This window comes from Linepithema humile, chromosome 3, assembly GCF_040581485.1.
Source record: "Linepithema humile isolate Giens D197 chromosome 3, Lhum_UNIL_v1.0, whole genome shotgun sequence".
Taxonomy (NCBI): domain Eukaryota; kingdom Metazoa; phylum Arthropoda; class Insecta; order Hymenoptera; family Formicidae; genus Linepithema; species Linepithema humile.
Window position 1 is genome coordinate 20359321 of NC_090130.1, and position 14647 is coordinate 20373967.

The 14647-nt window shown below is 44.2% G+C and overlaps 1 protein-coding gene across 3 annotated transcripts; it reads left to right on the forward strand.

The window, feature by feature from the left end:
* Positions 1–1725: 1725 nt before the first annotated feature.
* On the forward strand, positions 1726–14578 carry LOC105671537 (uncharacterized). Of its 3 annotated transcripts, none has more exons than XM_012365780.2 (8): positions 1726–2071; positions 2423–2766; positions 7462–7618; positions 8836–8936; positions 10414–10496; positions 11365–11643; positions 11910–12023; positions 13217–14578. In XM_012365780.2, exons 3-8 carry the CDS (start codon positions 7494–7496, stop codon positions 13493–13495), a joined length of 981 nt encoding a protein of 326 aa, XP_012221203.1. In that variant the 5' UTR covers positions 1726–2071; positions 2423–2766; positions 7462–7493; the 3' UTR covers positions 13496–14578. The 3 variants fall into 3 exon arrangements, with proteins under 3 accessions (XP_012221203.1, XP_067208121.1, XP_012221205.1); XM_067352020.1 differs by having other exon boundaries at positions 1768–2071; positions 11913–12023; XM_012365782.2 differs by lacking the exons at positions 1726–2071; positions 2423–2766; positions 7462–7618 and adding an exon at positions 8393–8552.
* The last annotated feature ends 69 nt before the right edge of the window (positions 14579–14647 follow it).

The following is a 14647-nucleotide window of genomic DNA, read 5'->3' on the forward strand; positions in this document are numbered from 1 at the left end:
AATGGCGGTCGACTGTCCGGCGGACGCGTCGTTCGGCGGCGCTGCCGACGTACTTGGCGGCACTGCGCAACAAAATAGCGGAAGTGGCGAGGGTGCGAGAGAGACGCCGCGATCGGCGGCACGCGAGCGCGAGGGAGAGAGCGCGAGAGTGGGATGGTGAGCGATCGAGCGTAGTGCGAAAGCGCGCGCGGCACGAGCGGTGGGGTGTGCGGCGTCCCGTTGCCGCGAAAGTCGGTAAGGGCGATTGCGATTATTGATTTCCCATTCTTCCCAACGGCGGGAAATGCGAGCCCTTGCCGACCACCCTACGACATTGGTCCCGGACGGGCGAGATTCCTGCCCGGTAAGCAGCCGTCGCTCCTCCTCTTCGCCGCGGCCTTTCGACGGGCCGGCGCGGTCGAAGGTTATGCGAACGCGATTGCAACTGCCGTATCGCGGAAAATGGAAAACAACACTCGTCGCGTCGTCCGCCGCATTTTTTCTCGTGTATCGACAGATCGGTGAGTGTTAATTCCGCCCTCGCGCCGAAAATAATCGCCGATACACGAATCTAATCTCTTCATTGTCAAACCGGTTCGAGAATTAATTTTTGCTTATTTTTTTAATTATTCAGTCCTTGCGTTGAAAAAGACACTGCTCGTAATTACGAATAAATACCGCGGATTGTCACCGGCGGTAGAAGTGTGATTAATCGATAAAATAAAAAGTATCTCGCTTAGCGCATTCTTCGACATTTTTTTATCTCTTCGACAAATTTTTCAAAATGGCACTTACAATTATCGTGCTGTGTATCGCTGCGTCAAATAATGAGTAATGAAATATCTCTCTCTGGCCGATCGGCAATTAGAATTTTATTTCTACAATCAAGATACGGTTTTTCATGTAAACAGTAAATTGTTTATTTTATCTGTGTGCAGGATAAGATCGCAAGTGCATGCTGAAGCACGATTAGTTGCACGGTCGCAGGCGCTGATCTCTTTCTCGGTAATGCAGAAATCAAAGCTTATGAACAATAACTTGCGATAGTGTCGCAGGTTGCTAACAATGGACACCGTGATTTCATTAGAGTATCCTTCCGTATAATTGGCTTTATCGCAGGGTAACACACAGATCGCGGCAGTCACGTTACGTCGTCAGGTGTGTCGCGACAAGGAATATCGAGAAGCGATACAGGAGCGATGATGGAGTTATGCTCCAACATCAATTGGCGTTTGAGTTATTTTGTACGTTACTGTCGAGAGCTGCTGCCGAGACTCTCAAGAGGAAACTATCGGATCGAAGCACCGCTTGCGAACATCTGTTGCGGAAGTGAAGCTTTCAGTGAAATATCTTCGGATGTTCAAACGAATATTTTGACGAGCAACGCAGGAAACGTTGACGACGACCTACGTTTTGCTTCCGCAGCTCTTGCTCAGATCTTTTTTAATATTCAGGCACTCAAAATTTTAAATATGATCAATTAAAATTGATATATTTATTTTAAATGCGCGACGTTGATAAATGAAATCTGCATCGGTTTTTTTTTTTTAGAAAATCTTCGTTATCAATGTATTTTTTACGTAAATCACAGTCGAAATCGTATGTAATTCTTAATTATATTGGCTTGCTCGGATTATTGACGATATTGCCAAGACAGAGATTTTCCATCTTCGCAGGAATATGAATAAACGCCGAGCTAACAATGTGCGGAAACGCGTCGCATTTCGCCTCGAAGCAACTGGAAGTTGTCGAAACGCGGCGAAGTACGACGTCAAACCACTTCAGCCTGATTTATTTTCGTTTGCGTTAGCGAGATGGGTTACACAAAGCATACGATTTACCGGCTGCGGACGCTGGCGCGCCTTCAATTTTACGGCGCGGAATTCCACCTCGACGAGGTTGCGCTAGATATTCGGCGGATTCTCGGAGTTATCGAATGTGGATAGACAATCGTTTCGTTCCAATGTCGCACTGCGCAGGATAAAGGACGCACGTCATCGATTGACAATTATTGGCCTCTCGAGAAATAAATATGCCAATAGGACGAGTAAGGAGGGATGCGACAAGGAATTCAACAGATGAATAAAGAAAAGTTAGTATACTTATGCGATATTAAATATAAATTAAAGGGATTGTCAATATTAGATAATTCTGAGTAACAAAATATATCTTTTGAAGCTTTCAATTGCGTTTTCGAAATATTTACCACAAAAATTGGACAGTCGAAATCATGAAATTCGATGTAGATTAGTCACAGAATCTATTCTGCAGAAATTCCAAGAAAGTTTAACGCTTCGCAATTTACATGCGATTTTATGTCACGTCGGTCGAATGTTTCGAAACGGAGAAATTCAAGAGAAAGAAAATTATCTCCGTAATCTTCTGCTAAGAATAAATGTATTGAACATCACGTGTAATTGTGTGATTGGTGTTTCTCGTTCAGGCTCATGTGGATTGCGACGTGGCGCGATGAGGCTTTCGGAAGTGAAGTGCGGGAAAACGGAGTCGAGACTTTCCCGCGATTGCCAGGAAATCCGCTGAATGCCGCGGGCATTAAGGGGGGAGAGAGAGAGAGAGAGCGAGAAAGAAAAAGACAGAGAGAGCATCTCGGAGATCAAAAATAACTGTTACGGGGAAAGAGGGAATAGAACAAATTCGGCGGTTCCGGGAAGGAGGGGGGCCTGATGATGACTGTCTTCTGGTCTCCGGTGCTTTCGCTTTTCCGAGAGTCCAGTGTGTTTCGCCACCCCCAAGGAATCCGCATGCTCCACGTATATCAGCGCGAAGGTAGGTGTCACGTTCTCATTGCACCACTTACTTGTCACCGTCATTTGTTGTATTTCGCGGCGGGCGTCCAAGGAAATGAAGGAAAGGAGAAAAAAAAAAGGCAAGTGGAGATATCGAAAGCGTGAGAAACCGACAGCACAGGTGGTTAAGGGAGAGTGTGGAAAATTTGGATGAAATATCGAGAATAGGAAGAAACATAAAACATAGAGAAAAGCAAAAGCAAGTCGAATGGCGCGGAAATTTGAAGATGTGACAAATCGAGGAATGGAAAGCAAAAGTAGAAGAAACACAAAAAAATATTTCATATATTTTATTGAAACAAATTGTAAGACATGTGAATAATTTTGGCAGAAAATTTAATAGTGATAGAATTATTATATTATTCCTTTTCTGAACATTCTTCTTTAGATATCGGTCAATCACACAATCTTCCTATTGTAATAAGCTGTTTAATTGGCAAAGCAGATGTTATATCCAATTGCATCTTGGCATTTAGCCGTCTAATTGTCAAAGGATTCTAGGCCAAGCCGGCATAATTAAGCGTAATTAGGCAGAAATTATCAATGCTATTAATAATTTTTCACACCTTCATCATTCAGAATGATTTGCGATACATATTCTTAAAACCTTGATCAAAATATCCGCTCGATCATTTTGATTTGTGCGATTTTATTCTTATTACAATTAAATATTACTAATATCAGAAATAAAATTCATAAAAAAGATGCATATAATAATTTTATCACGATTGAATCTTTGCATACAATCATTTACTTACGTTACAATAATTTGTTTTAATTAAATATATAAAATTTCTTTTTGTTTCTTCGATTTGTCACTCTTCAATTCATAATTTTTTTAGTTTTTTTATTAAAAAAAAATAAATCTGAATTCTTAATTAATTCTTGGAATTTTTTGGGAATTCTTCGATAAATCAATTTTAAGCTGTTATCCGCCTTTAAATATAGACAAGATAAATCGAAGAATTAAATTCTACATTGTTTTACATATAATTACATATGTATTTTATCTATTCGCGATATCTGAATTACGTAAAACACAATCTTAAGTAGAATGTAAAGTACATCTATCGCATACGTCGCGAAAAAGCCGCGGTCACTTTCAGTTTAAGTTAGAAACGGCGAGACGGTTAAAGACAGTTGAGTCATGTATTGCCTAAAAGCAGAATTGTTCCGCCAAAAGCGAGACGTTTCGTCATCTCGGGAATATCCTGTGACTCGTAGATGAGGTGTTGATTGAAATTTGCATGACAACGCTTCCTGGGCGCGCCGACCTGTCTATTCGTATTGCTTCAAGTGCCGCGGATGAACTCATCACAACAATTCGGACCGCCAAAACTTGTATGCAATGCTGCGTCGTATCATTCGAACAATCGGCCAAAAATAGTCGACATGTCGTGCGTCACGGCGGTAAACAACGCAAGGCGGAAAAATCATTACCCTCCCCTCGGTCGCGTCATGCGAAATATTGTCGCGATCGTGCATGTATCAAGAGCGTTGCGAAACGTTAATATAGATATATCATAAAATTTAATTTTGTATTTTTCCAACGAGTGATTTATTCAACTTCAGTCTCAGAATTGAAAACTTCAATCAAGTTGGAAAACTTGATGTTGAAAAAAGTTTTAAAAATGCTAGAAATAAAATCTGTGATTATTACTCTGCAATCTTATTATTTATTAATTAAAAAAAATTTAATATTTAATAATTTTGTAACTATTAATTTTGCATCACCGAAAAGTCGTCGCAAATTGTCGCACTTATTTACTTTGTGAATTACATCGATGCTTACTTCGTCTAAAATTCAAGACGATTAAAACTTTTTAAGGAATCGATCACCTCGCGCAATCCGGCGCGAAGAAAAATCGAGATTTCGATGAGACTGCGAGGTCGAGTGTCGTCGTCCAAATGCCGGCGTAGCTTGGAATAGACGCGAGTTATGTAAAGGAAACCGGGGTCCCGTGGATTCCGCGAAGACGCGAAAGCAGTTGTCGCTGTGCATTTTCGGCTAATTGTCGACCGAATTTTCGAACGAACTTTGGCTCCGCTCCGAATAATCGGGTATGCGCGGTCGAGTTCGACCGACAACCCTCACGCGTTGCCGCACTTTACTGACTTTGAATCGGAAATAAACGAGGTTAATTCAAACAGCGGAATCCATTCTTATCAATCGCGTGAGCGATTTTAGATTTGCGTTCCAATTTTCGTCTTACAATTATAGTTTGAATCTCATCTCGAATGGCTCTAAAGCAGCAGACACATTGCGAAGTGCAAATCCATGAAAATTCTATTAAACAAGAATCGCGTGATATTATTAAACCGACGCACATTTCGCCATTGATGTCGGCCGATTTTTTATCGCAACGCGCGCGCTTCAATGTAATTCAATACGACCCGGAGAAGTCGCGCGCGCTCCAAAGAGTAGCGACCGGTAGGAGGAGGGAGAAGTAGAGATTTTGCGGACGATGTAGATATATTCGGAGGAATTTCTAGGCAAAAATAACCGCGGTAGGCCACCGGTGCCCAGCAGGGACGCGTCAGCGAGAATCCAAGATTTCCGACAGTCCGCGCTTCGCGCTTCTCTCCAGAAATCAATTAAGCGAATGTTAGAAGGCGTGAATCGAGAAGAGGCGCTTATAATTGGCCAGTTTTTACTCATCTTTTCATTAAAAATATGTCTCTTAAAATATATATCCTTCTTAATATATTTTTTTATGTCGACAAAACGATGGCGGGCAAGCGTTTTCCGAATTTTTTCTAAGCAGAGTAAATGTGTATTAATTACGCAGGAGATATTTGGAGAAGGAAACGCGAGAACAGCGGCTTTCGTGTTTATAAGCAGAGATATAAATATACTTGGTGTTATGAATAAAATACGAGACATGTGCGAGATCGCAAGGAAAATGCGTCGAAATACATAGACCGTTGCAGTTCCGCGAGGCGATTCGATAATCGCGTATCGATTTTATTCTTCCCGCTGGAAGGATCCGCAGGAGGTATTTTGAGTATCGAGCAGGCAGGCGCGTATGTATAGTTTTGTGTAAAAAAAGCATCGACAACCTCGATAAATTTGAATTTGCGGAACCTTGAAAGAAGGTTTTTGCGCATCGCGTTGATCTTCTCATGTTCGATCTAAATATGTTTCCGAACGCTTTTTCGTATCTGCGAGAAATCGCCACTTCCAACGAATCACAACGTTTCGGATCTCCGTTTTCCCGGCTTTCGAAATAGAAGACGCGCGCTCGCGGCATTAAATCTCTCACCGGCGCGCGAAGAGGGATGCAAAGTGCTTCAAGAGGCGACAAGGGGATGATAAAGATGCCGTTGCGCGACTCGCTGCGTGGGCCGGCGTATTTTTCGCGATCTCTTAACACGTTGCGATAAACGGAAAATGCTATTTCGATCAGCGTGTCAGTGAACTTGCGATCGTTTTGTCGCGAGCGAAGCGTAGACTTTCGGAGCTGACGCTTCTGTCCGCCCTTCCTTCGCTTTTTGTTGACTCCTTGTTGATTGTTCTTAATTGCGAATGTCTACGCGCGACCGTAGCTTCGTTCGCGCGTTGCCGAATCGCGAGGGATGAAACGAAAGTTGCTCGACTTCGCACTCTAATATTTGCGTCCCTGTGCGACTTTCTTGGCACGAGTCTGGGAAGCTATAGAATCTCTCGCGACGCGATTTCGCACTCTCGCCGGATCGAGTGAGCAAACATTCTCGAACGATCGTTGAACGATTTTCGGGACGATAACTATTGACCCACTTGCCGAAATTGCGCTCACTCTTGCGCGATTTGCGATCGACTTGGAACGTGATGATTCACTCATCAGAGCGAGACGCATCGTTCATCATGTCACGTGAATTCATTGACGTCACATGATAGATTAATGATCATGATTTTTCACGGCGATCAATTAAATAAGTTTGATTGCGCCAGTATCTTGGCCGGGTATTTGCTTTAATTAAGAAATTTTACGGACGAATAGACGGTTTTTTGATATATTTACAAATCATTATTAATACCGAATATTTCAATGTCAAAGTATTCTGATAATCTTTCCTTCGAAGAAGATAAAATAGTCAATTAAAAGGTGAAAATAACATTAAATTTTTTACAAGGTAAAATAATATGAGTAGAAAATTACATTGTTTTACATTTTGTATTTCATTACATTTAAGAGAAAAATTTTTGAAGCTTAATTACTTTGAACTGCAGCATCTTCTTCGCATATCGAGATGCAAAATGTGCCAGCGCAGACGAACGTCATTCTGAAATATCACGCAGCTGTTTGTTGCCTAATACGAAAAATTATCTTTATTATTTATTGCCGCGCTCAGTTTTCATTTGCGCGTAATCGTTATTTGTAAAACAGATATTTATGCCGTAAGATTCTACAGACGCGCGGAGCGAGAGTAGTGGCTCTTGGCAGGATTCGCGCGCAAATAGCGCGACGACGGTAGATAAATAACGCGCGTAATATTCCGCGGCACGCTCAAGAAAATAATGTTTTATCGTAATCAACGTCATCTCCCCCGTTCGAACTTGGAACGAGCGGGAAAATGCGCCGTTTTAAACAGTAGAATGATTCCCTTCGGCAGATTATTCGCAATTGCACATTAACGTTCGTCCGAAGCGCCGTTCAGGTGGTTCTCTCTCTAATAAAAATACTTTTCGTTACAGCGATCGACAAGTAGATCAATCAAGGCGCCAACATGGCCACTGAGAAAGCGAGACTCGTGAACAAGCAGTTCAACTCTCCCATTAATTTATACTCGCCGCAAGCGATACAGGAGACTTTAGACAGGCAAACTCAAGTCCTGGCGAACGGTGCAGTCGGGTGAGTCGTGCGAAATATTATTTCTCGCATCATTTCCATTTAATCACATACCGTTCACTCTTTTTATATCCTTCATAATTTAATTTCAATTTTAACCCTTAGTCCCGACGGTTCTTTTCGGCACCTTTAATCCCGACTCATGGGTCTTTTGCGTCTTTGCGTTATTTGGATCAGTAAAAACGCTTTAAAAAATCTGAAAAAATTCATGGAGCTTCTTTCAACCTTCAACTTAAAGTCCCAATTATAATATTTCGATAAAAATTATTTTTTTATATAGTTTGTTATTAAGAAATGGAGGTACCTTACAGCACTTTGAAATTTCGCTTGGGTCGAAAACGACCCATGAGTCGGGACTAAGGGTTAATTTCCTGCAAGAATCAAACGCTATCATCTCTTCCGAGGCGGATCGTTGCGCCGTCCTGTTCACCTTGATAATGGCTTTGATCCAATTCGAAGGAGCGACCCCGGATGACGATCCCGATACACCCTGCGGATCTCCGCCGATTGACACCGATGACTCACGAGCGTTTTGCCGGCGGCATGAGCCCGAGCTATCCGGGGCGACCACCTTGTGTCAATCATCGGCGTCGGCCCCCTTCGTCCGCGTGTCACGCGATCGTCCAGATCGGTGGAACGCCGACGCGCCGGGGTCGCGCGACGACGCCGCGCGCGTGAATCACGCCGGGCCGACGATTCCGTTCGCGACGTCCGCTATTTTCGGAGGTTCGAATCACCGGCCGGTTGGAAATAAACGACGGGAGGCCGGATTCTCGCGCCCGCCGCCCTGCGCAAAGCCGACGGCCGCGCCGCGTCTCTTCGTACTTGACTTAGTTTCGCGTTCGATGAGCCGCGGGTGCGCGCCGGTCTCGTCGTCGTAGTCCTCTGTCCTCGCGTTTTCGGGATTTCCTTCTGTCAAAATGATCGCTACAAAGAGGTGATGATCATGATATTTTGTAAATGTTCATTTGTTTCTCCTTTTCGCAAGCTGGCGATCCTATTCGCTATTTGCGATCTTACATTTTCCAGTTGTTCGCAAGTGAGGAATCTCCGCATTTTATTCAACGTTCTTGGTTTTCAATTATTTACGTTTCTTGCAGCATTTGCTTTTCCGAAAATAAAAGGAGAATCGGATTTCGCTCCATTTTATTTATATAATCAAACATTTCTGTTTGAAATTGTTAAAAAGCCGGGCTTGAATGTGCAACTTCCTTTTCCAGAATCGACTTCAATCAGTTGGCCAAGCCAACGAATCTGCAGAATAGCGCGGTTCTGCGTATGCTCGAGGAAGAAGAGGCGAGGCAACGCGGTGGTCATCCCAGTGAGTGAAAAACATTTTTTTTTAAACTTACGCGTAAGATAAGAAATAATAGAAGATCAAAATGGTTGGAAAGTCGCAACGCCTTTTTTTTAAAGGAATTTTGATGAATTAACGTGTGGTATAAATTTAAAGTTCGTTTGTTCCGACAAGTTCAACTATGATTTACGAACGCTAAAGTTTATCGCTGCGTCGCGTAACAGTGCGATGACTCACAGGTGCAAATATCGCGAGCATCGATCACCGGTGTGCGGCGGCATCGGTTTCCCAAATTGATACCCGTATCGCTGGCAACGCGTTTTCAATTTAGCATGACACAGTCGTTACTCTTGTTATACCGCTTTGGCACGCGGCTCAAAGACGCAACTCCGCCGGATTAGTAACACATTTTCGCAAAAATACACCAGCCTCTCAGTCTGCGAACACAGAGCGTTGTGCTCGGAAGAGAGAGAAGCCTCTTTGTGGTTGCACCATTAATTCCTCGGTAGAATTAAATTAGAAGTGCGGAGAAATTTATTATCGCGATTCCGAGGGCTTGATAAATTTGCAAGGGACGAAGTCCTTTAATTTCATTACAATTAACGTAAAAAAAAAAAATGTTAAAAGGAACTAATTTTTCAGGGACAAAATAAAATGAAATATTTTGCAGCGAATAAATGTTCTACTTTTTAAATTGATAATTTAATTCAAAAAGGCCCTTTTGTTCGTGCAATTCGCAAAATATCCCGCGCGCAAAAATAAATCCGGATCATTTCGCTTCGTTGCAAGATGCGTTCAGACGCGCTCGTAGATATCTCGGAGATTTTTCGCGACGTGGCCCTCCTCAAGGGCGCGGCCCCTCCCTGATTGGGCACAATGTCAAGCCCCACTCTTTGGCCGGTCACCAGAAAAGCTCTAAAATCGGTGGCCAGCTAGTTCTCACGATAATGAGAGATACAGATGATGCCGCCATAGCGTTAGTAGTTGGCGGGTGTCCGTTTTGGCAGAGTCGCGTTTCCCTGCGCCGTGGCCTGAGCGGCGAAGCTTCGTGGAGAATCGCATCGGTGAGCGCGTAAAAACCAGGTGCTTATCAGCCGCCCGGAAAATATGCGCTTTGCGCGATTAATGACGCGCGACTCCGTGCCGCGATATTCCGTCATTCGCCATTCGACACGCTCGCGCCCGATCGACGCATGGGAGCTGCGCGATTGCGTTAGGATTGTGCGTCATTATTAGCAATATTCTAGAATGATTAATCGCGTAACGACGACTATCGTGTGGTGCGATGGAAGTTGCGTCGAGTGTCATCGACTTCCGTCGATGACAGCGTTTGACAGTGACGTGCAATGATTTTGAGAATAATATCGCGTTTGAATGGATACACAAATCGACCAAGTTTCGTCTAAGATCAGATTCTTGAATATATCGTCGCGCAGATCTCAAATCTGATAAAAATCGCATTGTCTCGACGGGCTCTTCTACAAATTTTCTTTTCTTTTAGATTTCAAACGAGTAGCTTGGCCACCGCCGCCAGAGGATCAAGACTTCGACAGCTACGTGGAGCAAGGTCCTGTCCAAGCGAAGGTGAGCGAATGAATAATTAGATGTGTGCACACTTCGTCGCGTCGTTCTCGTCATCCCATTATTACAATTGATAAAAAAAACAAAAAAAAAACAAAAGGCAGCGACTAACAAGATAGATTCTTGAATTCTCTGCTCTTTTTTTGCACCTTGCAGTATAAAATATTAATAAATAGAGTAAATGAGAAAAATTATATCAGCATGTCGCAAAAATATGCGAGGAATCATCTGTCGCAACGTTCGCTGTCTTTCTTCTTGGCGTGACAGCACTCATCATTTCACACAGACATATTTCGAGCAGACGAATTATCGCGATAATTCCGATCATACATCCGGAAGGACACACTTTTTCCATTGCGGCGACGTACACTTTTGAATGTCCACGTGTTGTACATGCATCTTTTTGTTACATTATTATTTATCTCCAAGTTAGTGCGATATAGCTCTCCTCCTGCATCTTGCCATGCGTGTAGAGTGAGTGCACCGATGCTCGTTACGTGTTTCTTTTATGTATTACTGTTCACGTTCGTTCTGTGTATGCGTAACTCTGTTTTACTCGAAGTTAACGAGTCGCCGTGGCCAGGTCGGCCCTCGATCAATTTTCGTTGCAATCAAGGCGCCTTAATCGCGGCTCGCTGCCGGCGAGCGGGCGAGGGGGTGTTCGCAGCGAGCGTCAGTTAGAAAAATCGGACGACATCTGCAGCGGAGGATTTAACATATACATTTCACAGATCTCCAACACGTTTCCGCGAACACGTCGCCCCGCAGATTCTCTCTCCCTCTCTCCTTTCCTCTCCTTCTCTCTCCTCTCCGCGAAGGGACGACAGACTAAATCCGCGCCCTACAAAATGATCTGTTTTCCTCCGACAAGACCCGTGGGCTCGGTGACGTCGGCTCGTACCAGAGCAGTCCCTCGCCAGGTCCGTCGCCCCAACCGCCCGTCGCGCGGTCGTCGACGCGGAGCGCCGTCCCGTCGTCCCCGTCGCCCGTGAGCCCCGGCGGCACGCTTCTGCGACAACCCTCGCACTTCCAGCAGCAACAGACGTCCCCGAGGAACTGGGTGCCGGTGACACCCCCGGCGACCTCGCCGCTCCCGCAGCAGCATCCTTTATCGCCGAGCCAGCCGCAGCCGCAGATCGGGTCTCGGCAGGTAAGTGATGTGGCTCGCACGGAACGTGGTCCTCCGCAATTTCGGAAGAGGTGACTCTCGGTAAGAAACGCTTTGTGTATGAAACGCGTCGTCGTCGTCGTTTTGTGAATTATTGCTAGTTGTGCACGATTTCGACGTCGGATTCGGCGTGTCGTAAGCTGTTTTTTTTTGAGCGAAATCTCGCGAGAAACCAGGTTGTAGATGATTTTGCGTGGGTGCGGCGGATTAGCGTCGCGAATCTCATTGGCATCCTTCCTGCGTTTCAGCAGCACCCCCAGGATCCGTACGACCGGGCACCGCAGCAGAATCAATCGTCCCCTGCGGCGTTCGAGGCACCGCCCTCCACTATCATCCTTCGTCCTGAGCCCCCCATCTCGCAGGTGAGAATTTAGAAGCGTTTCGAGGATTCGAAGGTTCGCTGAGCGAATATTCTCGCAAACGCGTTGTAATCGCTCAATAGAAATTCTGCCCACGCTATTTATAGCGATATTATTACTGCACGGAAATTTATAGAAATACACTTTGTGCAAGAAGCAATTTCGAATTTTTGGAGCACGCTTATGAAAAATTCGACAAACGAATATTTGATTTACGTGTTAATCAAATTATGCTTTGTCTGACCAAAAAAAAAAAAAAATAGAGACTTGTTTGAAAAATTCGAAATTATTTATTACACAATATTTACTACACGCTCTACTATGTGATTCGTATTATGTGCTTTCGACGAGCTATTTATACATTTTGCGTAAAGCGCGGAATAATGTAATGCAAACTATTAATTTGTCAGGTGTTGCTTTACGAGGAAATTTATCATCGGCAGCGGGGGTGTTTAATAACGTGTTTACGTTCGATATTATATTACATCTTGTACGCGAATTCAATGCTGCTAAAAATAACGCAGCAATGTTACACACGCCTACAAACGTCGCATGAGAAAACGCGAAGAAGAGGAGCACAGCGCGTGCACACACGCACTGTCAGATTCTGATGATACGATACAATACTTCTGCGGAAGCGTTTGCACGCGCTAGCGTGCCTTTGGCAGCACATCAGCCGTTAAATATACATACGATGTCCTCCGGCGGCATCGATTACAGCGCTTATTCCGAAATTTATTTCTAAGAATAGAGCGTAGAGCCGTTTCTAAATCGACTCGACTTCAAAAGAATAATGTTTCTCGCGTCGCTGAGCAATGTCGCTTTTTTCTCAGATATTTCCGCGATTTCCGACACATGCCAGATCCTTCGCAGACTTTTAAACTAAACCTCCTTCGAACGCGTTATCAACACCTTCGCTGCCAATCGCGGGCTTTTCTCGCGTTGCGATAAAACAGCTAAATTCTTGTAATTGATTGATCGCTTCCCTTCAGAGTTACAATTTTTTTTATATATTTAACTTCTCGCTCAATTCTTGATCTCTAATTTACATTCACCTTATTCTATCTCGTAGTTTTCCATCCGCCGCCTCTAATTTCCTTTCTCTACAGCGAAACTAGTGATCTGTATTTCGATGGATTTTACACGATTTGTGTGATTAATGTTCTGTCCGCGTCATCAAGTTTCAATCTCGACAGGCACCAGCGCCGGTGTATCAGGCCCAACCTGCGGCAACCAAGGCTCCGGCGACAGGCAACATGCGAGGGGACCTGAAGTGGCCGCCGCCGACCGTGAAGGCCCAGGTCGAGGCGGAGAACCGCGCCAGGGTGGAGCTCGCGAGGGGTCCCGTCTTCAGGCCGCGCCGAGTGCACAAGGACTATAGCGGCTTCTTCGCGCAGCACGCCCTCAACAGCAGCTACCCGGGCTATCGGGCGCCACCGGGCACTCAGTACTTCACCCCGGCTTACCAGCATTAGCGAACGCTCCGTGTCGAGCGGCACGCACCGAAGCGCCGTCCTGAGTTTCTCGTCGCGCGCGACCGGATTATCGCCGTTCGCGAACGCCTTCGAAGTCGCCGAGACGCTCAGGACGCTGTTCGCGGACTGTCCGAGATCCGCGAAGAAACCGGAGAAGCGCGCGAAAAAAACGTAGAAAAATGTTAGCACTGTAAAACGAATAAATTTGCGTCGCAAAATCTCGTCTCACGATGTGATATTTTTTTTTTTTTATCTTGGGCCGCGAGTCTGCGTGCGATTTTTCAAGTCGTGCTGTCGCTTTTTTTTCCAGAACGCGGTCCAAACGCGAAGGGAAGGAGTGTTATTTCCGCAAAACGTTTCACGAGCTTCTCCGGTTTCTAAACAGACTTCCAATTTGGATATCAAGAAACCTGTGTATACAGAGACTGAACGGTTGCTTTTCATCTTTGCAGGATAGCGTAAATCAATAACGATTGCCAGAAGTCTAGTTTATTTGACGGCATTCGGTTTGTTATTTGGGAATCATCGTTCAAAAGTTCTCAATCTTACGATCGCGTTTTCTTTTCGTAATTTGCAAATTAAGAAAATGAATCTTCAAATATATTAATACTTTTAATAAAATTTTGAGTTCCATGTCCACCTTCTTTCTCCGGTAAGTCTTGCTTAGACGAACGCGTTCACAAGCTTGGGAAATTCTGATTTAGATAAATTCAATGTTGTGATAGAATTAACACATTGCGAACACAATTGCAGATTTACAAAACTAACGCTTGCCATACAAAATCATGAGAGTGGCGGATCAGAGACAAGTTTCGAGTGATACTGGCAAAATTTGTATTTTTATTGCGAAGACAACGTCGACACGGAGAGATAACGAACGTCGAATAGACGCAAATCCGCGAAATAAACGATCGAGTCGAATAAAGAGAAAAAAAAATGTATACGGGGAGAAGATTACTGAAGGATCATCCGAAACACGACGCATTTTGTCGCGCGATTCGGTCTGCCCGTCAACTAACCGAGACGAATCATTTTTAATAATGTAATATATCGATGTGAATAAATAAATATCTTTATCACAAATCTCTCTTGCAGAATCAATTTGGATGTGTTACACACTATATCTCGTGAAATTTGTAATGAATTTTACGA